General features: G+C 34.0%; 1 protein-coding gene and 1 pseudogene across 1 annotated transcript; both read left to right on the top strand.

The window, feature by feature from the left end:
* The first annotated feature begins 12,378 nt into the window (after nucleotides 1-12,378).
* On the top strand, nucleotides 12,379-12,981 carry LOC145060231 (secreted RxLR effector protein 161 pseudogene; annotated as a pseudogene).
* Nucleotides 12,982-23,735: 10,754 nt separating this feature from the next.
* On the top strand, nucleotides 23,736-26,838 carry LOC145057009 (mitochondrial adenine nucleotide transporter ADNT1-like). The gene is made up of 8 exons (XM_079004758.1): nucleotides 23,736-24,095; nucleotides 24,898-24,946; nucleotides 25,123-25,286; nucleotides 25,381-25,418; nucleotides 25,545-25,657; nucleotides 25,756-25,869; nucleotides 25,964-26,305; nucleotides 26,412-26,838. Exons 1-8 carry the CDS (start codon nucleotides 23,941-23,943, stop codon nucleotides 26,493-26,495), a joined length of 1,059 nt encoding a protein of 352 aa, XP_078860884.1. The 5' UTR covers nucleotides 23,736-23,940; the 3' UTR covers nucleotides 26,496-26,838.
* The last annotated feature ends 530 nt before the right edge of the window (nucleotides 26,839-27,368 follow it).

Genomic DNA, 27,368 nt, shown 5'->3' on the forward strand with positions numbered 1-27,368 from the left:
GAAAGGAGCGTGAGAGGAAATGGAAGAATGAAAAATTGTATTTATCTGTGAATAACAGTCATTCATGTGTGAATAACAGTGAATGAATAGCAATGCATTCATGTGTGAATAACAGTGAATGAATGTATTTATTTATGATTAGAGGTATTCATTTATTCAATTCTAAATAACAATGTACTTATTTGTTAATAGCAGTGTATTTATTTGTGAATAACAGTGTAAGCATGTGTTAATGAGTATATTTATTTATGATTAGAGGTATTCTTTTTATGGAGAAATGATAATTTTTACAATCTTTTTATTTTCATTTGATTAAAAAAAGAAATTGGATTACTTGTAAATTGATGTGTATTTATTTGTGATTGGAGTAGTATCAGGTTTTTTTGAAAAAAAAAATCATTTATGAATACAAATGTAGTAATTTGGTGTTCGATTTCTATTCATTTTTTTAACAAACAAAAAAAACGTGAAATAGGAGAAAAAAATTGATTTTTTAAGAATTTTTTTTCAGTTTTAAAATAAATTTTGATAAAAATGTTTTTTATATTTCATTAATAATAAAAATAAAAAATTGAATATGTATTTCTTTTTTGGTAACTGATCCTAAATTTAAAGGAATTTGATTGAATTTTATTTTATTTTAATTTAATTAAAATATACAATTACTAGTATACCCTTATATATTGATTGGTCCAGAATTGTTCTAGCGTTCTCAACCTTTTAGGTGTTCTCATTTGATTCTCTCCTCTCTCTCTCTCTCTCTCTCTCTCTCTCTATATATATATATATATATATATATATATATATATATATATATATATATATATATATATATAGGTAAAAGTTCAAATGAGAATCCCAAAAGTTAAGAACCATTTAATTTTAGTTTCTTTTTGTCTGCTATCCAACAATATTTCTAACACTTTCAAACACTTTTTACAAAAAACTTTCCTAAAACCTCTCAAACTCTCTCAAGAACACAAAACCCAAAACCACCTCTGCCACCTGTCGTGTGACATCCCCAATTTCAAGACCAGAAAAGACCGATTTGTTTATACTTTGTTTTATAAATCAGAGTGATCGTTTAAAGAAAACGGTTGCAGAATTTGTTCCCAAAACAAAATATGATAAGAGTTTATCAAAGCATTTCTTTAAGGAAATGTATTTTCATTATATAACAAAATCTCGGGATGTCATGTTCAATACAGACCAAAAGCATAAACAGAACAAAATAGATCTTACAACAGTTATTTATAACTACTGATCTATAATCCAAAACCTCTCGTCAAGTCCACCAACTTATACTCTTGTGCCATTACCTATAATGCAAAGAAAACTGAGTGGGTCAGTTTTGGGAGCCTGGTGAGCATATAGGGTTTTCAACCCACAATAAATACTTAATTTAATTTCATCAACCAATAATAACCCAATTACCCATTCCCGCTATTCTCACTTTACGTCCCTAAGACAACTAACACAAGGGACCTAGTCTAAGAATATTTCATCAGGGCGACAACACATGCCTCGGGGGTTCCTCAGCAATATAAGTCAAATAAGGCAACCATGAGGGGGATGGAATATAGCGAATGAACACCCAAGTTCATTAACACCTACAGGTTATGAGCATGTTGGTGTTCCACGGGACTGTCTAGAAAGAGTCGGTGGTTGTCATCTAAATTCCGCTAGATGACTAGATCACAATGACATCGAGGCCTCTCAACATTTTTATTTCATCACACATCACTATCTACCCATGTTCTACCCACATATTTGTAGATAAAATATATTTGTTTATATACAACATAAAACCTGTATAACAAATTCTTTCGACACTCATATCACATGAGAAATAGTATATATTCACATAGCACGTATTTTATAGAGTATAATCTATATATGTGTGTTAACAGAAAGCAACCACACACACTTACCCATTCCAAATAACGAGATAATATACATATAAAATATAGCACGTATTTTATAGAGATACTTCATATCTATGTGTTAGAAGAAAGTAACTACACACTCACACCAAACATATACTTAATACATTCAAACAATACTTGTATTAAAATCGTGTTTATGAAAGGGACTATACACTCACTTGATCAGAAGATGATCAGACAGCACTACGGCTTGTAGAAGTAGTATTCTTCGGTAGATCTGGAAGATCTTCACAAAAATCGGACACCTCGCGGGCAGAGCTTCGGCTCAGAAACTCTTTTCTTCTCGGGATCTTCGGGCTTCGGGATATTTCTTGCATGCAAATCGAGTTAAAACGGAAGAGAGATGAGAGAAAATAGCAACCCTAAACGGCTGTCCCTTCAAATCTATTTATATGGCAAAATCTGCCCTTGCCACGTCGTGACACCTTTTTCCACGTCGTGGGCTTGATCGTCATCGCAAGTTGCATTTGGGGGACTCCCAAAGGTGTCAGAAGACATGCCACGTCGTGGCACTGCTTGCCACGTCGTGGTCTCTGACACAGCTTTGGGGTTTGCGCCCCGAACTTCATAAATTCATAACTTTCGCATACGAACTCCGTTTTCGACATTCTTTATATCGACGCGAAGGTGAGATTATGCTCTACAACTCTCGTTTAGACTCTGTTGGCTAATTTTGACTTCATTTTTAATATATTATAAATATATTACTTATATATTATTTTTAGTAGGTCGGGACAGGAAAACTCCGTTCGAAATTCATAACTCCTTCATCTGAACTCCGTTTTCATCTGTCTTTTTATCGTTGGAAGTATTGATGAGATCTTCAATTCTCATTTAGAAAGTTTTGGCTAAATATCACTCGACCTCAATCTCGAGTTTCGGGCTGCATACTGCTAATGCTGAAACTTCGAAAAATCATAACTTCCTCATCTGAAGTCAGATTTAGACGTTCTTTTTACGCACGCTCTCGGTTTAACGTATTCTACAACTTTTATTTAGATCTCTAAGTCCAAATATCACTCCAACGTAAATTCACTATTTACATTGCGCTGTGTCGTGCCGGTTCTTTCGCGAAACTTCGACAGGTCATAACTTCTTCGTTATAACTCGAATTTCAGCGTTCTTTATATGTACGAAATCCTTGTAACATATAATAAAACTTAGTTAAGATTAATCCTTCTAAATAATCTTCCATCAAAAAGTTATTTTTTGATGTTTATCGTCTCTAAATTGACTAGCCCGGATCTACGGGCGTTACAATTATCTCCTCCTTATGATGATTACGTGCCGGAATCATCAACAAAACATGATTTGTATACAGACTCCATACGTTATCTCTCCATCCTAAGTAATAACTGTAAGTTCTATATTTCCTCGAAAGAGTATCTAACTCTTGGACTTCTCGATAACAAGTAGTGCTCAATTCTGCATCTGCTCTTCGTACTATGTTGTACTTTCAATTGTAACCTTCGAGTTACAAAATAAATCCTTATTGTGACTCCTTCTTCTTATTAGGATAAGTACTTTCCTTTATCTATTGTAATAGATCGATGGGTCATGTTCTAATGACCTCTCATCGTATGATGCAATGCTTAGACTCAAGTCTCTTAAAGTCAAATTCCAGAATGGATTATACCTTCCTTCATATTTTAATGTGATATAATCACATTTTAGCATGTAGCATTTCTAGCTACTAACTTCTTTAACAACGAGCGCGATGCTACCGATTGCATTGATTTCAATCTTCTGACTTAAGTCAGATGCTACATCAAACTCGGTTCTCGGAACCACATAACAAACTCATTGCAGTCGGACTCAATTTGTCATGACCGCTAGGGTCAGAATAACAACCCTCTTACTAGTCATTACCGAAACAATGGTAATGACATACATGAATAAAACGGAATCAATTACTAGTTTCTTGGTAACCTTGCGACTTTCCCTGATCCAAGCGTGAGTCCTGTGCATCCAGTAGTATAGATCTATACTACTATTCACACCTACTCATACTCGTCCCAAGTATTGTCTTGCATTCCCCAAGTCCTAAAATCACAAAACAATTTAACACATACTAATGTGTCGAATTAATCATAAAATTTCTCCTAGACTCTACTAGGACTTCTTCCATGCGTATCTTCAATCATTAATTCTACTTCAACTCGGTTGGTGATGGAAATTCCAGACGATGGGATAACTTCAAGAATTACACCAATCGTTCCATCATCTTGCCAATCGCAGGTATACTTCAGACGTATCGTACTCCTCTTAACGTTCCGTTATTTTATCAGACATATTCTGAAGGCAAGATACCACTCTTACGATATCCTTCGATAGGTGTCATTCAACACATCAGATAACAAAACTAGGGTTTATATTAATTCTTGAAACTATTGCACAAAAGTTCAAGTTCACCCTATACTATGCCCCTAATAGGCTACACTTCCTGATACTAGCTATACCTTGATACAAAGCCTTCATCCTTGATTCCTCGCTTTATCATCTGCTTCATCAAGGATCATTTAAAATGCTTCTGCCTTTGGTTGTGGTTGTGCATTTGGTTTTGCTCTCTCATTCTTCTTTGGGCAGTCCCTAGATAAATGCCCTTCTCCTCGGCATTCATAACACACCCTCTTTTTGGATACACACTTGTTGGCATAATGCCCTGTCTTTCCACACTTGTAGCAAGTCACCTCTTCGTCGCATCTCTCAAAATGTTTCAGTGGAATATTTGGCTTTGCAGCTTCTTCCCTCTTTGGGCAGTCCTGTTTGAAGTGTCCTTCCTCATTACATCTGTAACATACCTTTTCATTGAATGTACATTCATTGGCATAATGTCCATGCTTTCCACACTTAAAACATGTCACCTCCTCACCACTTTTTCTTGAGTTTTTCTTTTTGCATTTCTCGCACCATTTTTCTTCATCTCCTCTTTTTCTAGACTTCGAGAACATGTTGCTCTTGTCAGACTTTGAAGACCCCTCAAATTTCCTCTTCTTGCCAACTTCAACCTTGTAGGCGATACAACCATTGATCACTTCTTCGACTGACTTAGCAACCCTGATAGTTGTCTCAAGAGTAGGTTCCTGGCGTACTAGCACAATATGTTCATCCTTACTTTGTTGAAGTAAACGCCTTATTTCCTTCATCTGATGATCCAACATCATTCGCACCATTGCGTATACTCCCGCCATCGTGATTGGCTCAGGTGCAGCTGATAGCTCTGGTGTACTCCCAATCACGTGTAGCTCAGGCTGCGGGTTATCGTTTCCCAATCCATTTTGTGTGTTTTCCATTTCGATCTATACACCAAATTAGGTGAATTTAGATCTCTATTTCGATAGACGTTCAAATCATCCTTTTCACTCCGAAACGTTTACATGCTAGTTCTAATACTGTATTCGTACGCTTAGAATCCTAAACACATAAGGTTTCCAGATTCGGTCGGCAATAGACTATAGATCCGAACAAACAATATCAGATGAGTGCATATTAATTGCTTATTATTCTTATATCATGATTTCAGTCAAGCATTTTATCAAACTCATAGGGTGCATATGAAACCATAAATAACAAGTTTGTTCAACTCATATTATAAGCAAAGAAACTGAAATTTATGCTACTAATGACAGGTTTTATTAAAACCATTATCATATCATATTTCAAGCAAAACATATGCTTAATCAAGCACAAAAAACAAACATATGATTTCAACATCATAAAACTCAAGATCTACAGCCATGCTTTTAGCTTCTAAAAAAACAAGCACCGTAATACCAATATACATTCGATTGAGAGAAAAAAAAACAATATAAAACAAGATTCAAGAAAAAAAACAATACAAAACATCTATCTATATTCGATTTTCAAGGTAAAAAACCTTACCTAAAGTGAAAGCCGACGTCGCTGCAACCATTTTCGGCAAAGCTTGCATTGGGGGGGGGGGGGGGGGAGGGGGCTGGTATAGCTGAAGGAGGCAGCGCCGTTGTAGATTGGTGAGAGGTAGATGGATTGTTGAAGATCGAAGATGGAGGAGAAATGGGGTGTTGTCTCGATGGGTGGAGAAAAAAAAGCGACTCCATCATCAACCTTTATCTTCACAGCAACATTCAATCAAAATCGAGACCATACCTTCGAAATTGAAATCGATTTGCAGGTCTAGATCTCCAATGAATACCGATGAACTAAAATCGAGTTGTAGGAGACCGATTGGAGATCGAGTTGTAGGAGGCCGATTGGAAATCTAATTGCAGGTCCAATTAGGACTACGAAAATCGAAGGTGCGATGGAGGTAGGCTAAGAGATGGAGGCGGTCAACTGATTCAACCCTAGAGAGAAAGAGAGAGAGAGAGAGAGAGAGAGAGAGAGAGAGAGAGAGAGAGAGAAAGAGAGAGAGAAAGAGAGAGAGAGAGAGAGAGAGAGAGAGAGAGAGAGAGAGATAAATAGGGAGACAACAATGGAAATAAAAGTGGGAATGAGAAATTATAGGACTGACCTAAAGTTTCAATTACTGTTATACCATTATGCCATTTTATGAGTTACACTTTACTACCATTAGTTTTAGAATTTACATAAATGACCCGTTTGATAATAGCCTTAGATTTGAATATTCAGATGGGTCGGATGTGTTCTCGTGTTCTCAACCTTTTTGGTGTTCTTAATTGATCCTACTCTTATATATATATATATATATATATATATATATATATATATATATATATATATATATATATATATATATATAGGCTTAGGTTATTTTGTTTAGAGTATCTATTGTGTTATTGTATGCATAAACATGGGTCAATCAAATTTGTTTATTTATAGAAAGTGATTAATATATATTATTGAATTAAATATAATTGAAAAATATCATCTTAATTAATTACAAGGGTAGTTTAGTCAATTAGTATAGATTTATTAAAGGAAAATTGCATTTTTTAAGGGATCATAGATTCTATTAATTTTAAAAAAACCGATTTTACGAATTATAATTCTTTTAATTCGGACATTCTGACAGAATGACATTCTAATTTTTACGAATTCTAATTTTTTTTAATTACTTTAATTTTAAGTATAATGTAATTTTTATAATTAAACCTGATTTTATTTTGTTAGAATGACATTCTGGTAGGATCATATTTTCTAGGAATTTCAGGATACATATTTCTATTAGAATGATATTCTATGAGAATGCCAACACCGAATACTAACATATTTTTGGATACAACTTTAAATTTTTCATCACATTCTTAAAAAAGTAAAAACTTTTTAAGAATGACAATAAAATATTCACTAATAACAAACAAAACCATGTATAATATTCGACCAGAATATTCTAGCAGAATATATTCTTACATATACTCCTATCATTCTATTGTAGATTATTTTATGAGAAGAATAGCTCTTTCCTTTGTGAAGACCGGTGACACTTGTTCAGCCATCATCTAATCTTCAAGCCCTTGATCATCAATGAAATTAGACATTTTACGAAAATAACTGCCATGAATCAAATCATGTAAGAATAATATTCTTTGAGAATGCTTTTACGTGGCAAATAAATAACACAAAATTTTAGTAAATCTGACAGAATGAATACCACATGGTCTAGTAAGATTATTTTTCAGGAACTTCCACAAACACCTGTCATGCATCATAATAAGCTCTATGACAAATTTCACCAAAAGATTGTTAATTTGCAAATTCTACCAGGCCTGAAGTGAAAATAACATGATTTGCAAGTATGTAAGCTACCTTGCTTCTATGATATGATTCAATAGTAGGCTACAAAACTTCATAATATATCTCAATCAAAACATATGTTGCAATCATCTCCCCTTTCCCTAAATAAATGTTCTAAGTGATACAACATTTTTGGATATGAGCTTTGAACAACCCCATACTATTTATGATGCCTACAACTTGCTTTTTCACGACTTCTCCAATTGACCCGATCTTTATACATTCAATTTCATCAATCAAGTATGCCAAAGATGACAATTTTCTAATACCATAAAGCTTAAAACCTCAAACATCCAGGGGGAAGAACAATTAGACAATAAACCAACCCAACTAAACTATTTAATGCAAGTTATGTAATCAATTCATTCCAAATTCTAGCAAGTTTGTAAGATACATGTAATCCAAATCATGCCCTAATTCCAATTACTATTTCGAAATAGATCATTCAACAACACAAACGAAATTAGAGCGGGGAAAATAGAAAGATGGTCAAATTTACTTACCGGATGCGTGTTGCGTGTGATTGTAAGAAGAAAGGTGAGACAACAGGGAAGAAGTGGTGATGTGATAATACATAAATCGATCAGCAACAAAAATGAAATTGGATGCTTTGACTGCTTGATCAAAGTAACTAGTTATCAGGAGATGCATCCTTTTGTGTCTCCCAAATCAAATCAGCATACATTGATAAAAGCATTTCTATCGCTATGGTTTTCCAGGATTGCTCGGCTGCAATACTCCTCAGCCCTCGAGAAATCACCTCGCACCTGTTTGAATGAATCAATCAGATCAAAATTGGCCAATAGATCGGAAGCCAAATGAAACTTGATCTGGTCACGTATTCTATTCTTTTACGCTCGACGACTCAAAAACCCATTGTTACCCTCAAATCGATCGCACTCTTCTCCATGGGGGCTGTCATACTTGCGTTAACCATAGAAAAAGAAAGAAGGAGAGAATCGAGTGTGTGAGTTAGGGTCGAGACAACAATCATGGTAATGGCGAGACTCCAATGATCGCATCCCATTCTGTGAGCTCCTAATATATTTATGTGACCCTTTGCACCCCCTTATCGCTTCATTCTTTTTGTTGGAAGATCGATGATGGCTGTATATAAGAAAAGAAATTAGGTTAAAATTGAATGCTACCATGATTATAGGGATTATTTGTGGAAGCTAATTATTAAATTACTAAAATACCCTTGTTTATTTATTTAATTATTTAAAAATTTATTTAATTTTGATAGGCCCACAGTTATGCATACAATAACACAATACTTACTTTAAACACCTGAACCTATCTCTCTCTCTCTCTCTCTCTCTCTCTCTATATATATATATATATATATATATATATATATATATATATATATATATATATGGGACGGTTCACTTGAGATTAAAAAAAATAGAGATCTTAAAATTCAACCTCAATCATATATTTCTCATTCGTCACTCTAACACTCCAACGTACCGACAAAAACAGGGTATGCCTAATCATAAATGATTATATGGCAGAGAGGTATAATTTATATGATTATGCATGTTTATATGTATATGCCTAATCATAAATGATTATACATATATGTCTTTTCATAGACTGAGTAATCATAAATGATTATGACAGTCGGTCAGAAGAGGTGGTGGTAATAGAGGTGGCGGTGGTATAAGTGACAAATGTGATATTGGTGGGGCTAGCTGGTGTCAGAGGTGGTGGTAGTGGTTGTGCCGGTGGCGGTTGTGGTGGTGGGGATGGTGGCGGAGGAGAAAGGAACGGGCTGTGACATCCCCATTTTCACGGCCAGAAAAGACCGATTTTTGTTTATGCTTTATAAAAATCAGAGTATCTCTTTTAATAAAAACGTTGCGGAATTTGTTCCCAAAAAAACATGATAATTTCTTTATCAAAGCATTTCCAAATAAATGTATTTTTATTCATTTTAAAACATTTGGGATGTCATCGTCAATACAGAAACATAAACATAAACATAACTTACATTCATTTACACTAGTGATCTATATCTCCTTAATCTCTCAGTGTAATGAAACTTCACATCGTCTCCTGTGATACAAGTAAACTGAGTGGGTCAGGTTGGAAACCCGGTGAGTACATAGAGTTTTCAACCCACAATAATATAATTATTATGTTTAATCATCAAACAATTAGCCCAATTACCCATCCTCATTATCTTCTTTATTCCTAAGTACCTTCCCTAAGGATTTATCCTAAGGGACGTCTCCTACATTATATTTACCTCTCATCTCCTTACATCGTATTTCCTTATATGTTTGTTCCTAAGGACTCTACCTAAGGATCATCACCTACATCGCATAGACAATATTGATTCAGGGATTACTCCCTTAATACGTGCCCAACAAGGGTTAGGGCATCATCACATGAATACGTAGTTACAACATCGCCTGAACTCATAATTCATAGTAAGGGGTTAGAGTATCATCGCATGAATACATAGTTACAACATCGCCTGAACTCGTAATTTATAGTAAGGGGTTGGAGTATCATCACATGAATACGTAGTTACAACATCGCCTGAACTCGTAATTCATAGTAAGGGGTTAGAGTATCATCGCATGAATACGTAGCTATAACATCAACTGAACTCGTAATTCATCACCTACAGGTTATGAGCAGCTGGTGTTTCCACGGGGTTGTCTATGATAGTCCATGGTCGCCATCTATACTCTGGTAGATGACTACATCTCCAAATTGTCGGACAAGGTTATAGTATCTTTCATCCTACATCACCGATTCATCATCACCTATCTATCCTCACCAAATTATCATCACCTATCTCTCATCATTTTATTTCATCACACACCAACTATTTCATCTACCCATGTTTTATCCCAACATATTTGTAGATATAAAACAAAATATATAGTTTAAATCATTTAAAACACATATAAAATTATTCATCCAGCATAGACAGCAAGTATCCAGATAATATGCACACATAACACGTAATTTATATAAAATACTTCATATCTATTTGTAAGATGAAAGGGACCATGCACTCACATGATACGGTGGTGACTCGGTACTCAGACAGCACTTCGTTACTCTCAACACAATTTTCCTCGGACAAAACCTAGTATCATTATCACTAGAGTTTAGTCTAATATTTACCAAGACTAACTAATAGTCTGCTATTATTACTATTATATAAGCGTTAAACAATACTATATAACCCACAATAATAGCCCAAGTACTTATTATAAGGTCCTAATAACCTTACTATATTGAAACATAAGTTATACTAAAGATAGGGTAAGTGTAGCTCACTTACAGCGGGTTTTCTCGAAAACCATGCTTCGCTGGAGCAGCGTTCTCGAGCCGAAAGGCTCTTTTCTCAGGACTCCGGGAGCCTCGGGGCTTCCTTCGGGTGCTAGGGGCTTTACCTAAGCTTTTAGGGGGTTAGGGGGCTAGAGAGAGTCTAGAGAGAGAAAGAATAGTTTGGAAAGGTGTGAGAATGAATGGAACCCGACAACTCTATTTATAGGCTGAATTCCTGATGGACTCGCCGAATTGGTTAACTGACTCACTGATTTGGTGCCACGTGTCATCACCTGATGGCTTTTCTTGGGGAGAAAGCCTTGGTCCATATTCAGCCACGTCACCCCTTTTGCAGCAGCACCCTGCCGACTTCTAAACTGCGTAACTTTCGCATACGAGCTCCGTTTTCGACTTTCTTTTTTTCCACGCATAGGTAAAAACAAGATCTAAAACTTTCATTTAGACTTTGTCAGCTAATTCTCGACCGATCTTAAATTTAACAGTAGGAGGAGTTTAGATTGTTAAATGACCACGAAGAATTCGTAACTCCTTCATACGAACTCCGTTTTTGTCTGTCCTTTTATCGTTGAGTTCCTATTAATGAGATCTTTAACTCTCATTTAGGTTGAGTAAGCCAAAAACTACTCGAACTAAAATTCGAGTTTCGAGTCGTGCACTGTTAAGCTGAATCTTAGAAAAATCATAATTTCCTCGTACGAAGTTATGGATGTTCTCGATTTAATGTATACTACAACTTTGGTTTAGATCACTAAGGCTAAAAAGTCCTCCATCGTGAATTCACCATTTACGTCTCCCGGTGCCGTGCCGGTTTTGCCGTAAAACTTCGACGGGCCATAACTTCTTCGTTATAACTCGGATTTCTGCGTTCCTTATATGTACGGAACCCTTGAGACATATTCTACAACTTGGTTAAGATTACTCCTTCTAAATAATCTTCCATCAAAAACTTATTTATGATGTCTATTGTCTCTAAATTAGCTATCCTAGATCTGCGGGCGGTGCTATATAATCATTTATGATTATAGCAGACATGTCGCGCCGATACGCCGGAGGGTTAGAGTGGCAGATACGAAATATATGGCTGAGGTTGAATCTCAAAATCTCTTATGTGATCGGTATAGAAATTCATCGAGACAGAGGAAGTGGGGTCTTAGGATTGTCTCAAAAGGCCTACATAAATAGGATTCTTAATAAGTACAATATGCAAAATTGTGCACCTACTGTTGCCCCTGTCGTAAAAGGTGATAAATTTGGCTCTTATCAATGCCCCAACACGGAAGCTGAACGTGAACAAATGAAGCTTATACCATATGCTTCGGTCGTTGGGAGCTTAATGTATGCTTAAGTCTGTACCCGACCCGATATTGCTTACATCACTGGTATGCTTGGTCGTTATCAATCGAACCCGGGATTAGACCATTGGAAAGCAGCCAAGAAGGTGTTGCGTTACTTACAAGGAACTAAAGAATACATGCTCACTTATAAAAGATCAAATCTTCTAAAGGTCGTGGGATATTCAGATTCTGACTTTGCTAAATGCAAAGATGATAAAAAATCAACTGGAGGGTACATATTCTTGCTTTCAGGTGGACCTATATCTTGGAGGAGTCGCAAGCAAGAGCTCACTACTACTTTAACTATGATGGCTGAATATGTAGCATGTTATCATGCCACATGTCATGCTATGTTGCTCCGAAATCTTATTGGTGGGCTCAAAATTGTTGACACCATAACAAGACCACTGAAGCTTTATTGTGACAATAGTGCCGCTGTTAGTTTCTCTAATAACAATAGTTCAACCGGTGTTGGATTGTATCTCGATACTAAATACCTGTTTGTTCGAGAAAAAGTGGAAGAAAATTGCATAACCGTGGAGTATATTAATACGAGTGACATGTTGGCGGATTCACTTACTAAAGGACTACCGCCTAAGACTTTTATTGAGCATGTAGCGAGAATGAGCCTAAAAGGAAGTCTCGCTTAATGTCACATAATATTATGCACTACTACATGTAAGCGCTTACAGTTCCATCTTTCACATGATTTATTTATTTTGCTCTACAAATTCATGTTAACGTTAATTTTTATGGAGCAGATATGATAACCATAAAACCTTAAGATATATTTTGTGAAAGTGTTGAGGTATAATCGATGGGGATCTCATGTCTTTTAAGGTATGTGTGATTGTATCTTTTTGCCTCAATGTTTTTGCAAAATGTATATCCTAAATGGATTGATAAATGGCCAACTTATTTGATATAAATAATTATACGGCCAAGTGGGAGAATGTAAGAATTATCATAATAATCTGGCCTAAATTATTTATATCATTATTATATAAGTTTTATTAATCTGTAATTAACTAACCTAATTGTTTAACTTATTGTTTTTCCCACTTTTATAAACAGGTCATCCAATCTTTATGATGGGCAAAGTTGGTCCCTGTGCATAAATATATATAGGTTATCAGAGAAATTGAATCGGTTGTTGCCTTCTTTTCTATTCACGAGAACACATCTCTGTGTTCTGTAAACCGCACCACGGGAAATATCAAGAACACCATAAGTCGATTAAACCCATCCTAATTGAAGGCATTCAACAGATCAATTGAAGCATAACATTAATGGCGGCCTCTTCTTCAACAAATCAGCAATCGATTTCCACAAGTATGTAATTTTCTGTTTACATCACTGTAATAAAAATCATAAGATATTGATCCTCTCCCGTCTAATTAAAATAACATGTGGTATCAGAGCGGTTTTAATCTTATGATTATGATTCTTTAACCCTATAATTTGATTATTGTGTCACCCAAAATCGTTCGACGCATACTGTTAAGTCGAACGATTCTCAAAGTTTTTCGTCTTCAATTTCATGTCTATTCAATGAAACAGATTGTTCCATATATTCAATGAAACATATTGTTGGAAATTATATGTGACTTCAATTTCTGGAACACTGAATTATATGTGACTTCAATTTCTGTCTATTCTCTTCAATTCTTTGTTCCATATATTCAATGAAACAGATTGCTGGAAATTGAAGTCAGATAACATGATGAAGTAGATGTTTTGAACATATGTTCTGATCAATTTTGGGCACTGTTTTGAACATAAAATCAATACTGTGTTCCTAATATTCAGTTTTCCATCAATATGTGGTCATAAGGAACATATATTCTAATCCCTGTTGTAAAATTGATGCCTTGTTCTTGATATTTATCAATTGCTTATAAATAGATAAATAAGGGATGATGACAAACCTGATGGATTCACATGTTAAATTATAAAACATTATACACAACTCTGAATTTTGTCAAATTTTGTTATCCTGCAACTTCTGTATTACTTTAAAGTAACCGGCCCAACGCATGGTTGTTTTTTCTTTATCAATATAGAAGTCTCATAATATCGTATTTTTCAAACTGTTGAAATTGTTGTTCAAATTGTCCAACGGAAAGTTGAATGATAATTTTAAACAACTTAATGTCTAACATAATTTAACATATAGGGTGTGTTTTATCCAACGATAAAGCATGACTTATATGTGTTTTAAATAAGATTATTTGCATTTCACAATTTAACTACTTCACTTGACCAACATTGAGTTAGTAGTTAAATTATGAAATAATTACCAATAATTTTGTTTTGTGTTCTTATTAGTTAATTTATTTATTTTTGTCCTTTTGTACCCATTAATTCCCTTTTTATTTTTTATTATCTTATTTGTTTCTTATTATTAAAGAGTCTAATCACACTGATACTGAAATTTCAGCCCCCTTAGTTGGTCACACCGGATTACTTTCGAACATTGACCCGCTTAATGGGACGAACTATTCCTCATGGATTGAGCAAGTCAAAATAGCACTTGGAGTGATGGAATTAGACCTTGCATTAAGGGTTGATTGCCCCTTCCCCTTAACTGATAAATCCACTACCGATGAAAAACGTGTTTTTGATCAGTGGGAGCGATCAAACCGCATGTCTCTAATGATCATTAAAAACTCCATATCATCTGCTATCCGTGGTGCAATTCCTGATTCTGAAACAGCCACCGGATATCTTGAGTCGGTTGAGGAGCAATTCAAGGGTACCTCTAAAGCCCATGCTAGTACTCTTATCCTTAAAATGCTCACAACTAAATATGAAGGATCTGGTGGTGTCCGAGAACACATAATGGTAATGAATGACATGGCCAACAAACTTAAAAGTATGGAAATGGAAATTTCTGAAGGATTTTTGGTTCACTTTATTATGACTTCCCTTCCGGCTCAATTTGGGTCATTCATAATTAACTATAATACCCAAAGGGAGAAATGGAAAATGAGTGAACTAATAGCCATGTGTGTTCAAGAAGAAGAACGTTTGAAAATAGAAAAACCCGACGTTGCTCATCTCACCACCACCGACTCAAACAAGAGGAAGTTCAATAATGGTGGAAAGGGTTCCAAAAAGGGGAATAAATCCAATTTCGGTCCCAACAAATCTCATAAAACCGGCCCTAGTACAAGTGGAACTAAAAAAGAGGCTAAGTGCAAATTCTGCAAGAAACTTGGCCACACCCAGCATAACTGCCCGAAATTTAAGGAGTGGTTAGCAAAGAAAGGTACGCTTATTAATTACATGATTTGTGAATCTTTTTCAATTAGTGTACCTTCTAATACTTGGTGGATTGACACGGGATCAATGGTTCATGTCACAAATTCATTGCAGGGATTCCATACAAAGAAACTATTGAAAAGCAACCAACGGACCATTAAAGTCGGGGACGGAAATGAAAAGAAGGTTGAAGCTATAGGCATTATGGTGTTATTATTAGATGGAGGACATGAAATGGTCCTTAAAAACACTTTATATGTACCTACTATTACTCGAAACTTAATATCTGTATCTAAATGTAAATATGATGGATATGGCTTTAACTTTGATGACGATGATGTAATAATATCTCGTTTTAAATCTGTGGTTGGTTTCGGTAGATTAGAGGGAGACCTCTATAAATTAAGACTTGATAATGAATTTTCGGAATCCTTATTGTCTATGAATGTAAACTTTTGTGAATGTGATAACAATAATAAAAGGAAAAGAGATAATGAAAAATCATCCCGATTGTGGCATAAACGTCTAGGTCACGTATCTAAAGAAAGGATGACACGCCTCATAAAAGATGGAATCATTGAAAATCTTGACTTTTCAGATTTTGACCCATGTGTAAATTGCATGAAAGGTAAAATGATCAATAAAAATAAGAAAGGCGCAAACCGTAGTTCAAGCTTACTTGAAATAATTCACACGGACATTTGTGGACCTTTCCCTTCTGGCTTGGGAGGATATAGATCTTGTATTACTTTCATTGACGATCATTCACGTTATACCTACTTGTACTTAATTAATGAAAAATCCGAATCACTTGAAATGTTTAAAACCTTTAAAGCTGAGGTTGAAAATCAACTTAATTGTAAAATAAAAGTGGTAAGATCGGATAGGGTTGGAGAGTATTATGGTCGACACACAGATGTTGGTCAAAGCCCCGGACCGTTTGCTGTTTTTTGTAAATCTCATGGCATAGTAAATCAATTCACCATGCCAGGTACCCCTCAACAAAATGGAGTTGCGGAAAGACGCAATCGCACCCTTATGGATATGGTGCGTAGCATGATTGCAAACTCAAGTCTTCCGGAATTCCTATGGACCGAGGCGTTAAAAACAACCGTACACATTTTAAACCGTGTTCCATCAAAATCCGTCCCTAAAACACCTTATGAAAGGACAGGTAGGAAACCCAAACTAAATTATTTTAGGGTTTGGGGTTGTCCGGCTGAAGCTAAGGTCTATAACCCACAAATCAAGAAATTAGACTCAAAGACAATATCTTGTTATTTTGTGGGTTACCCTGAGAGGTCTAAGGGTTACCGGTTTTATGCCCTTACACATACCACTAGAATAGTGGAGAGCCGATACGCCGAGTTTCTAGAAAACGGAGACAATAGTGGGAGCAATAGTTCAAAGATCCTTGAACTTAATAAGGAATCAACACCAAATCAAACACCTAATATCTTGGTGCCGATACCCATAATTGTTCAAGAATCAACACCAACAACAACACCGACACCTCAACATGAGGATGTTGTTCCAATAGAACCTGAACCATTACATCACGAAATCCCACATAATGATGAGACCGTTGAAGAAACTCAACAACCATTGAGGAGGTCACGAAGAGAAAGACGATCCGTGAATTATGATGACTTTGTCACTTACTTGAATGAGGTTGACTATGACTTAGGTCAAATTGAAGATCCAACATCATATAACGAGGCCATGAATAGTGATTATTCACATAAATGGATTGAAGCCATGAATGACGAATTGAGCTCCATGCGTACAAATGACATATGGGAACTTGCAGAATTACCTAAGGGCACTAAAGTTGTGGGTTGCAAGTGGGTTTTTAAAACAAAGTTAAACCCAAATGGAAACATTGAACGCTTTAAGGCTCGATTAGTGGCTAAAGGCTTTACTCAAAAGGAAGGCATTGATTATAAAGAAACCTTTTCACCTGTATCAAGAAAGGAATCATTAAGAATTGTCTTGGCACTTACAGCTTACTTTGATTTAGAGCTACATCAAATGGATGTCAAGACTGCCTTCCTAAACGGTGATCTCTATGAAGATGTATATATGGTGCAACCCGAAGGTTTTAAGGACAAGGGTAAAGAACATCTCGTATGTAAATTAAAGAAGTCAATCTATGGGCTGAAGCAGGCTTCACGTCAATGGTACTTAAAATTTGATGAAGTCATGAAATGCTTCAATTTTATTAAAAATCCAGTGGATCAGTGTATATACTATAAGAACAGTGGGAGAGATTTTACAATCTTGGTTTCATATGTCGACGACATAATCATTGCCAGTAGTAGCAAAGACATGTTATTTGAGACCAAACGCTTCCTATCAAGTAAATTTGACATGAAAGATCTCGGTGAAGCTTCTTATGTGATCGGTATAGAAGTTCATCGAGACAGAGGAAGTGGGGTCTTGGGATTATCTCAAAAGGCCTACATAAATAGGATTCTTAATAAGTACAATATGCAAAATTGTGCACCTACTGTTGCCCCTGTCGTAAAAGGTGATAAATTTGGCTCTTATCAATGCCCCAACACGGAAGCTGAACGTGAACAAATGAAGCTTATACCATATGCTTCGGTCGTTGGGAGCTTAATGTATGCTCAAGTTTGTACCCGACCCGCTATTGCTTACATCACTGGTATGCTTGGTCGTTATCAATCGAACCCGGGATTAGACCATTGGAAAGCAGCCAAGAAGGTGTTGCGTTACTTACAAGGAACTAAAGAATACATGCTCACTTATAAAAGATCAAATCTTCTAGAGGCCGTGGGATATTCAGATTCTGACTTTGCTAAATGCAAAGATGATAAAAAATCAACTGGAGGGTACATATTCTTGCTTTCAGGTGGACCTATATCTTGGAGGAGTCGCAAGCAAGAGCTCACTACTACTTTAACTATGATGGCTGAATATGTAGCATGTTATCATGCCACATGTCATGCTATGTTGCTCCGAAATCTTATTGGTGGGCTCAAAATTGTTGACACCATAACAAGACCACTGAAGCTTTATTGTGACAATAGTGCCGCTGTTAGTTTCTCTAATAACAATAGTTCAACCGGTGTTGGATTGTATCTCGATACTAAATACCTGTTTGTTCGAGAAAAAGTGGAAGAAAATTGCATAACCGTGGAGTATATTAATACGAGTGACATGTTGGCGGATTCACTTACTAAAGGACTACCGCCTAAGACTTTTATTGAGCATGTAGCGAGAATGAGCCTAAAAGGAAGTCTCGCTTAATGTCACATAATATTATGCACTACTACATGTAAGCGCTTACAGTTCCATCTTTCACATGATTTATTTATTTTGCTCTACAAATTCATGTTAACGTTAATTTTTATGGAGCAGATATGATAACCATAAAACCTTAAGATATATTTTGTGAAAGTGTTGAGGTATAATCGATGGGGATCTCATGTCTTTTAAGGTATGTGTGATTGTATCTTTTTGCCTCAATGTTTTTGCAAAATGTATATCCTAAATGGATTGAAAAATGGCCAACTTATTTGATATAAATAATTATACGGCCAAGTGGGAGAATGTAAGAATTATCATAATAATCTGGCCTAAATTATTTATATCATTATTATATAAGTTTTATTAATCTGTAATTAACTAACCTAATTGTTTAACTTATTGTTTTTCCCACTTTTATAAACAGGTCCTCCAATCTTTATGATGGGCAAAGTTGGTCCATGTGCATAAATATATATAGGTTATCAGAGAAATTGAATCGGTTGTTGCCTTCTTTTCTATTCATGAGAACACATCTCCGTGTTCTGTAAACCGCACCACGGGAAATATCAAGAACACCATAAGTCGATTAAACCCATCCTAATTGAAGGCATTCAACAGATCAATTGAAGCATAACATTAATGGCGGCCTCTTCTTCAACAAATTAGCAATCGATTTCCACAAGTATGTAATTTTCTGTTTACATCACTGTAATAAAAATCATAAGATATTGATCCTCTCCCATCTAATTAAAATAACACTAGTAACTATAAAGCAAAGAACTTCCTCAACTTTTATATTGTGTTTTATTACTTCCAAATATCTAAGTCGTAAGTTGTTAATAATAATTATCATGTTTCTCTAGTTTGGTATTTTGACTTTTTAGTTCATGCATTTGATCTGGAAATTGTTTTTAATAGTAATTATGGTTGGTGACGATATTTTATGCCAACCAATACCTTTTTATAGTTATATAAGAATAACATTAATATAAAATAATTTAATAGTCTACATGAAACACGAGTTAACAAAAAAATAACATACTATAAATGCGCAACTATTTTTATTTCCTTCGTTTGTCTTTATCAATTAAAAACATAAAAACATAATGGTTTTCACAATTGTATGATTTACAAAAAATTGTATTATCTAAACTAGTTGGATATTATTTATGCCTCTACTTGACCTCATAATGATTATTTGATTTCGATTTCGATAAGCCTTCCAAAAAACCTAAGAGGTTTGAAGTATGAAAGTGTCATTTGACTCAAAAGTTTATTAAAGTGATCCCATTTAAACCACCTACCAATCTAACATACACAAAAAAAACCGTAGAGATTCTTTTATTGTTTATGCTTCTACTTAACCTCATTGTAATTATTTTATTTCGAAAAGGCCTTCCAAAAACCCTTAGAGCTTTGAAGCATGAAAGTGTCATTTGACTCAAAAGTTTATTAAAGTACTCCCATTTAAACCACCTATCGATATACCATACACAAAAACCCTAGATGTTCTTTATTCAATTTTGTCTGGCACTTGGTAGAGCCGGTAAACATGTTGGGTTCGTGTTCGGTTGACAAAAACATGATGGAAGAGTTTAACCATAACTTTTACACAATTAATTTGGAGTTAGGTTAACTTATTTACTTGATATATGTTAAAATTTCTTATCCAAACATGTTTATTTTGTGTCGATTTAAGGTGTAGTGTCAATTTTTATAGCTCGGACACGTAGCACTAGCCATTTGACAAATCAAATGTATATATAAATTGACTATCAATTATAAGAGTTAGGTTTTAAATTAAAATTAGACCACAATTTCAGACACGAAGACACGAATTTGTGAGAGACACAATACGACACGAATACATGACACGGATACATCTTAAAACGTAAGATAAAGCTTATTTCTAATCGTGTAATCGTATCGTGTCAAATTCGTGGCTGACACGTTTTCATAACACGAATTCACGAATTGTCAGGTCTAGTTAAAATTATAATAATAGTTTTTGATTGTTTATAACAATAATAATCGGACGGACATTAATGTTACATGCGATAAACATAAAAATATTAGCTTAAAACTCCTAAAAGATAAAATTATTCAAAATCTCTAAATTGTAATTTATTAATTATTTGATTTCCCATTCTTAGTTCTTAAACATAATAATCATTAGGAAACAAATGTCAAAAGATCACCAAGAATCATGAGAAAATGAGAGAGCCAATATAGACAAAGAAAATAAGACGATAAAACCCACTATATCCGATTCAATTTTTATTTCAAGACCTTTTGAAGAATTAATGATAATGAATTATAAGAATAATTAATTTTTTATTTTGTTCCTATTTAAGTACATTTCTTTCTTTTTTTGCATATCATTTAAAGTGAATTTAATTTTTATGTTAAAAAATACTATTATAATCGGTTATTATAGATCATAATGATATTTTAAACACCAAAAATAAAATTGCAGATAAATTATAAAAGAAAAATGACCATGACCAAAAATAAAAATTTTATTATCTCATAATTCATTCATTCTTAATATTTTTTTTTTATTTTTTTAAAAAATCTATTAATTTGCAAAATATTTATTTTTATAAAATTTTATTTTATAAATCTATTTTAAATTTCTTTCTTATTTTAATAAAAAATAATTAAACATTAAAATGTAATTTACCAGCATCCATAATTATAATAAATGAAAATTATTATGATTATTATTCAAACATTATATTTACAATAATAATCGGATGCACATTAATGTTACATGCACGTTAAGATAAACATAAAAATATTAGCTTAAAACTCCTAAAGATAAAATTATTCAAAATCTCTAAATTGTAATTTCAATAACTTTCCTAAATACAAAATATGGTTGAAGAATTAATGATAATGAAGTATAAAAATAACTAATTTTTTATTTTGTTCATATTTAATTACATTCTTTTTTGCACATCATTTAAAGTGAATTTAATTTTTATGTTAAAAAATACTATTATGATCGGTTATTGTAGGTCATAATTATATTTTAAATACCGAAAATAAATTTGCAGGTAAATTATAAAAAAGGAAAATTACCATGACCAAAAGTAAAAATTTTATTATCTTATAATTCATTATTCATTCTTAATCTTTTTTTTTTATTATTAAAAAATCTATTAATTTGTAAAATATTTTTTATAAAATTTTATTTTATAAATCTATTTTAAATCTCTTTCTTATATTAATAAAAAATAATTAAACATTAAAATGTAATTTACCAACGTCTATAATTATAATAAATAGAAATTATTATTATTATTATTCAAACATTATACTTAGAGATGGCAACGGGGGCGGGGAACACAGGGGACCCCAATCCCCATCCCCATCTCCATCTCCGAATCCTCATTCCAATCCCCATCCCCATCCTCATCCCCATCGGGGAATATAAATAAACCCCCATCCCTACCCCCAGTGGGGACTGGGGATCCCCAACGGGGAAACGGGAATTTCTTTTTCTCTTTTAACATGCAAGCTTTTATGTAAGAAAAAACTCTATATTTCAGTTTTACCAGCATAAGTTTAAAGATTTTATAAAATATATAAGTACCCATAAATTGTATAAAAAATATAAATAAATTTTCTACCAAATTTAAATACATACATGAAAAATCAAGTAGAAAAAAATTATCATATTGTTATTTAAGGTAAAATAGATCAACCAAAGAGAAAAAAATATATATACATGAGTTTAAATTAGATAAAAGAAAAAGCAAAAAATATAATATCAACCAAGTAGTTACTAATGAGTTAGGTTACTTAGATCAAATTTTATGTATTATAAACTATACTATAAATATATGATTTGTATTATTTTTATATATTAATATATGTCGGGGGCAGGTCCAGGGTCAGGGATTATGGGTATCCCCATCCCCATCCCCATCCCCACTTTTTTTATTCGGGTATTCCCCATCCCCGTCTCTATCCCCAGTCAACCTGAGGATTCCCCAGTCAAAACGAGTGCGGGTTTCGGGTTCCCCATTGGATATGAAGCTTTTTGCCATCCCTAATTATACTTACTTAGAACTTAAACTTTCCAAGGTTTCACAATTGAGGATGTTAAATAGATATAGACATCAAACACTTACACAAATATTTAAGTAGTACATAAAAGTTCAAAGAAAAATAATTTCCTTCTTTAAAACATCAAACATCAACTATTTGTTAAAATCTTAAAAATTTAAGAACTTTTTATTTTCTTTCGAAGAACTTTATGTCTTACTTAAATATTGATGCAAATATTTGATCTTCATATCTCCTTGATATTCTGGTTTGTAAAATTTTTTGAAGAAGACTAGAGTTTAATGAAATTAAAACTAACATTTAATTGTGTAATTGATTTTGATCGGTATAAAAGAAGATTAAAAATGAACTTAAGAAATAATATTTATTAAAAACTATTAATTTATAGATATTTGTTTTATAAAACAAGTTTCATAAGTATATTTTTAATCTTTTTATACTGACCATAAAAAATTAAGCAATTAAATGAGGTAACAAAATTTTACTTTTTTTTTCGATTTAGTCACTTTATTTTTATATACATAATTACTAATAAGTTTATTTTGTGTTAAAAAAAACAGTATAAATCACTTAAATGTATCTGCATACTTATAAAGTCCAAAAATATTTTTATTTAAAAATATATTATTATATCGTTTTTTGTTTTTCACCTAGTTCTGATTGGATCCGAAAGTATGACTTGACCCGACCCATAAAGAATCCGAAAAAACCCTAATTTTTTCATGTCGATTTTATAGGGCCAATTGTCACTATTTCTAGTCCAACGATTACAGCTCCCCGCAATCCCAATCAATTAAAATATTCACGCGCCACCACCAGCACCACGTGCGTACTCGCTATATGTTTGATCATTTTTTCGTTTATTTATCCTTTTAATCTCTCTCAATTAAAGATCGCCGGAGGAGAACGCACGACGGCGAATCTAGCTGAGTTTGGCTAGGGTTCCTGTGAATTTCCATATCTCGTTTGATTGTGTTTCACAGCTGCGCTATTGAAACATGGCGTCGGAGGACGTGGTCGGGAAAACGAGCGCTACGATCGCGAATATCGCTGAAGAAGCAAAGATAGCGAGTGAAGGTGTGAAGGCTCCGAGTCGTCTCGCTTTACTTGGCATCTGCAAATCTCTCGCCGCCGGAGGCATTGCTGGTGGAGTGTGAGTTCTTCCGTTCTCGCTGTTTCGTTTTCAATCAATAATTTTTCGTTTTTTCACTGATTTTGTTTTTATGTCCTACGTTGTGCTACAAATTTCCGATTGAATTGAATTGAATTGAATCTAGATTACATTTTTGAATGTGAAATAGTTCTGATTCATTTTAGTTACTTGTTCCGTGGGAATTCTTTTTAGCTGAATAGCTGAAACATGATGATTTTAACGAATAACGACTGATTGATTCTTATTTAAGGAAAAAAAAAACTAAAATTCAAAGATGACTAGCCGGACGTTGAAAACAAAGATCAATTATTAAATGGAGCTATTAAATGATCAGTGTTAGTGTTAAAATTTATGTATTATATCTTCGGTTCATTGTTTACCTCTATCAAGAACTTGGAAATGTCTTCTGATGCCTGCAAAATCTTTTTAATGGATATTATGCTTTTGGCATAAGTGGTTGCTTTAGTATCTTAAAAAGCATTATTCTGTGGGATAGCTGTTAGAGCTACCACTACTTTACACTTTAGAATATTTTGAAACTATGAAAAAGCTATTCAGAAACTGAATGTCAGTTAAAGATATGAAGAAGTTAATATGGATGTCTAGGAGTAGGAGGTACACTACAAAAAGAACACAAGAATTTAACAGATTGTAAAACCGTAGAAGTGACTGTAGTACAAAGGTAAAAAGGGTGGAATATATAATTTAAGCATCCACATATCTTACATTTAATGCGAGTGTTGACTTGTAAACATTGATATTAGTTTTGGATTTCAGTTAATTTGATTTCTTTATGTTGCAGATCACGTACTGCTGTTGCTCCTTTAGAACGTTTGAAAATTCTCCTCCAGGTGGATCTCTTAACTAATCTTTTTCTTTTAATTTCTCACTTGTTTAATGTTTAAGAAAGTGAATTCATCAATCTTTATATGTCTTTGAATCGACCCCAATAATGGCTTCTTTCATTAGAGTATAAAACATGTAGAATAATAAGTACTAAACAGAGTTGATTTGTTTAAAATTACAGGTTCAAAATCCACATGCAATCAAATACAATGGAACAATTCAGGGGTTGAAGTATATATGGAGAACAGAGGGTTTAAGAGGAATGTTTAAAGGAAATGGCACCAATTGTGCTCGCATTGTCCCAAACTCTGCTGTCAAGTTCTTTAGCTATGAAGAGGCATCCAAGTATGTTTCTTTTTTTTTTTTAGTTCAAAAATGTCTTTCTTTAGTCAAAGTTTGTTGCTTTAAGCCTTTAACATTCTTCTTTTTTAAAAAACAGGGGAATCTTGTGGCTCTATAAGCAGCAACCTGGAAATGGTATCACTATACATTTTTTTTCCTTTTAATGAAATGGTTTACTTAGCCATACCTTTTTTTAACTTAAATGTTAAATGCCTATTTATGCAACAATTTTTTATGTTTTATCTTTTTTTTTTCTTCCAGAGGATGCTGAACTCACCCCTCTCTTACGCCTTGGAGCCGGTGCTTGTGCCGGAATAATCGCCATGTCAGCAACCTACCCAATGGACTTGGTCCGCGGTCGCCTTACTGTCCAAGTACATATATATATTTATTTATTCTCTAATCTCCAACTAAAAATTAAAACTTTTTATTTATTTTCAAATTTTCATTACTAATCTTTTCATCTTTTCAGACCGATAAATCTCCTAGCCAATATAGAGGAATCGCTCATGCTCTTAAAACCGTACTCCGTGAAGAAGGCCCACGCGCATTATACAAAGGATGGCTCCCTTCCGTCATCGGTGTCGTAAGTTAAAACTCACATATCTGTGCCTGTACCTGTGCCTGTGCCTGTGACTCTGACTCTGATACAGTAATGATATTTGTATCGATGTTTGTAGGTACCATATGTGGGGCTTAATTTTGCGGTATACGAATCATTAAAAGATTGGTTGGTGAAAACAAGGCCATTTGGGCTAACCGAAGGCACGGACCTAAGCGTGACCACAAAGCTTGCATGTGGGGCCGCAGCGGGAACCGTTGGACAAACGGTGGCTTATCCTCTCGATGTGATCCGGCGGAGAATGCAAATGGTCGGGTGGAAAGACGCGGCTTCGGTTGTAACCGCAGGTGGCAAGTCGGGAGGACTCGAGTACACCGGAATGGTCGATGCCTTTAGGAAAACCGTTCGCTATGAAGGCTTCCGTGCGTTATACAAGGGCCTCGTCCCCAACTCGGTCAAGGTCAGTCTATATCTAACTTCATTTCATTTAAAAAATTTCAAACTTCAAAGTCAATGTCTTAATTAGAAAAACATCGAAAGTCAATTGGCATTTGTTGTTTGTTTAGGTGGTACCATCAATAGCTATTGCGTTTGTGACATATGAGGTGGTGAAGGACGTATTGCATGTAGAGATGAGGATATCCGATTAAAGAAATAGCATCCTACTTTATTAAACTTTATAGTTAAAGTTAAAGTTTGTGTGTGAAAGGGTAAAATTGTGTAAACTACCAAGTGGAAATTTTTTTGTTCTCTAAGTGTCTAGAGATTTAAGAGTAGCTCATGTTTATATACAACACCACCCATAGCACCAGGTGTAGTAGTTTGGTTTTTAAAGTATTTGTACCCACAGCCACTGTGTTTAATAAGGATAGGCTTGGAGAGCTGAGTCCCGTGGTTTTTTTTTTTTGGTTTTGGAAGTGAAGTTATTGTTTGATTAGTATATTATTAACATATGATAGTGAATTTATATAAAGTTTTTATGTTGCTTATTTATTTCTTTTGTATACATCGATATAAAATAAAGACTTAAGTTGTGGGATTCTTTCGATTTTTTATAACTTTGAGTTTGAGGTGTTATAAATGACATCAAATCAGTTTTTAGGTATATTGCTAGTATATGAAAATAAACAAACAGACTTTATTCGGTTATAGTTTTTTTATTTGAGTGAAGTTACAAGCAGCAATAAATTATTTTACTCGAATTAAAAGTAAAAACTTAGTGAAGTTTATTTCTGGTCAGATAAGTTATTTGTACCTAATCAGATAGTTATAGGCTTATAGCAACTCTGTAAATTGTAAAATAGGAAAAAGAAGTTTTGGTCAAATAAATTACAATGTAAAAAAGGATATTAAGAAATTCATGTGAGTTTTTTGGAGGTGGAAGGATGGGTTCCTCCTATTAACAAGACAATGAAAAGGCCTCTAAATGTGAATTTTTGAATAACCAAGATCTTGTGAGTGAAAAGGAGTTTGATGATGATGATTTTTCTGAAGGGATTCCAAATTAATCTAACTACCAAAAT

Source organism: Lactuca serriola, chromosome 6 (genome assembly GCF_051521515.1).
Source record: "Lactuca serriola cultivar US96UC23 chromosome 6, Lser_US96UC23_V15, whole genome shotgun sequence".
Lineage (NCBI taxonomy): Eukaryota > Viridiplantae > Streptophyta > Magnoliopsida > Asterales > Asteraceae > Lactuca > Lactuca serriola.

Coding starts and splice junctions, on each gene's coding strand:
- LOC145057009 (XM_079004758.1), top strand. CDS start 23,941: ATGGCGTCGGAGGACGTGGTCGGGAAAACGAGCGCTACGATCGCGAAT. Junction 24,096..24,897: donor GGAGGCATTGCTGGTGGAGT/GTGAGTTCTTCC, acceptor TTTATGTTGCAG/ATCACGTACTGCTGTTGCTC. Junction 25,870..25,963: donor TCCCTTCCGTCATCGGTGTC/GTAAGTTAAAAC, acceptor CGATGTTTGTAG/GTACCATATGTGGGGCTTAA.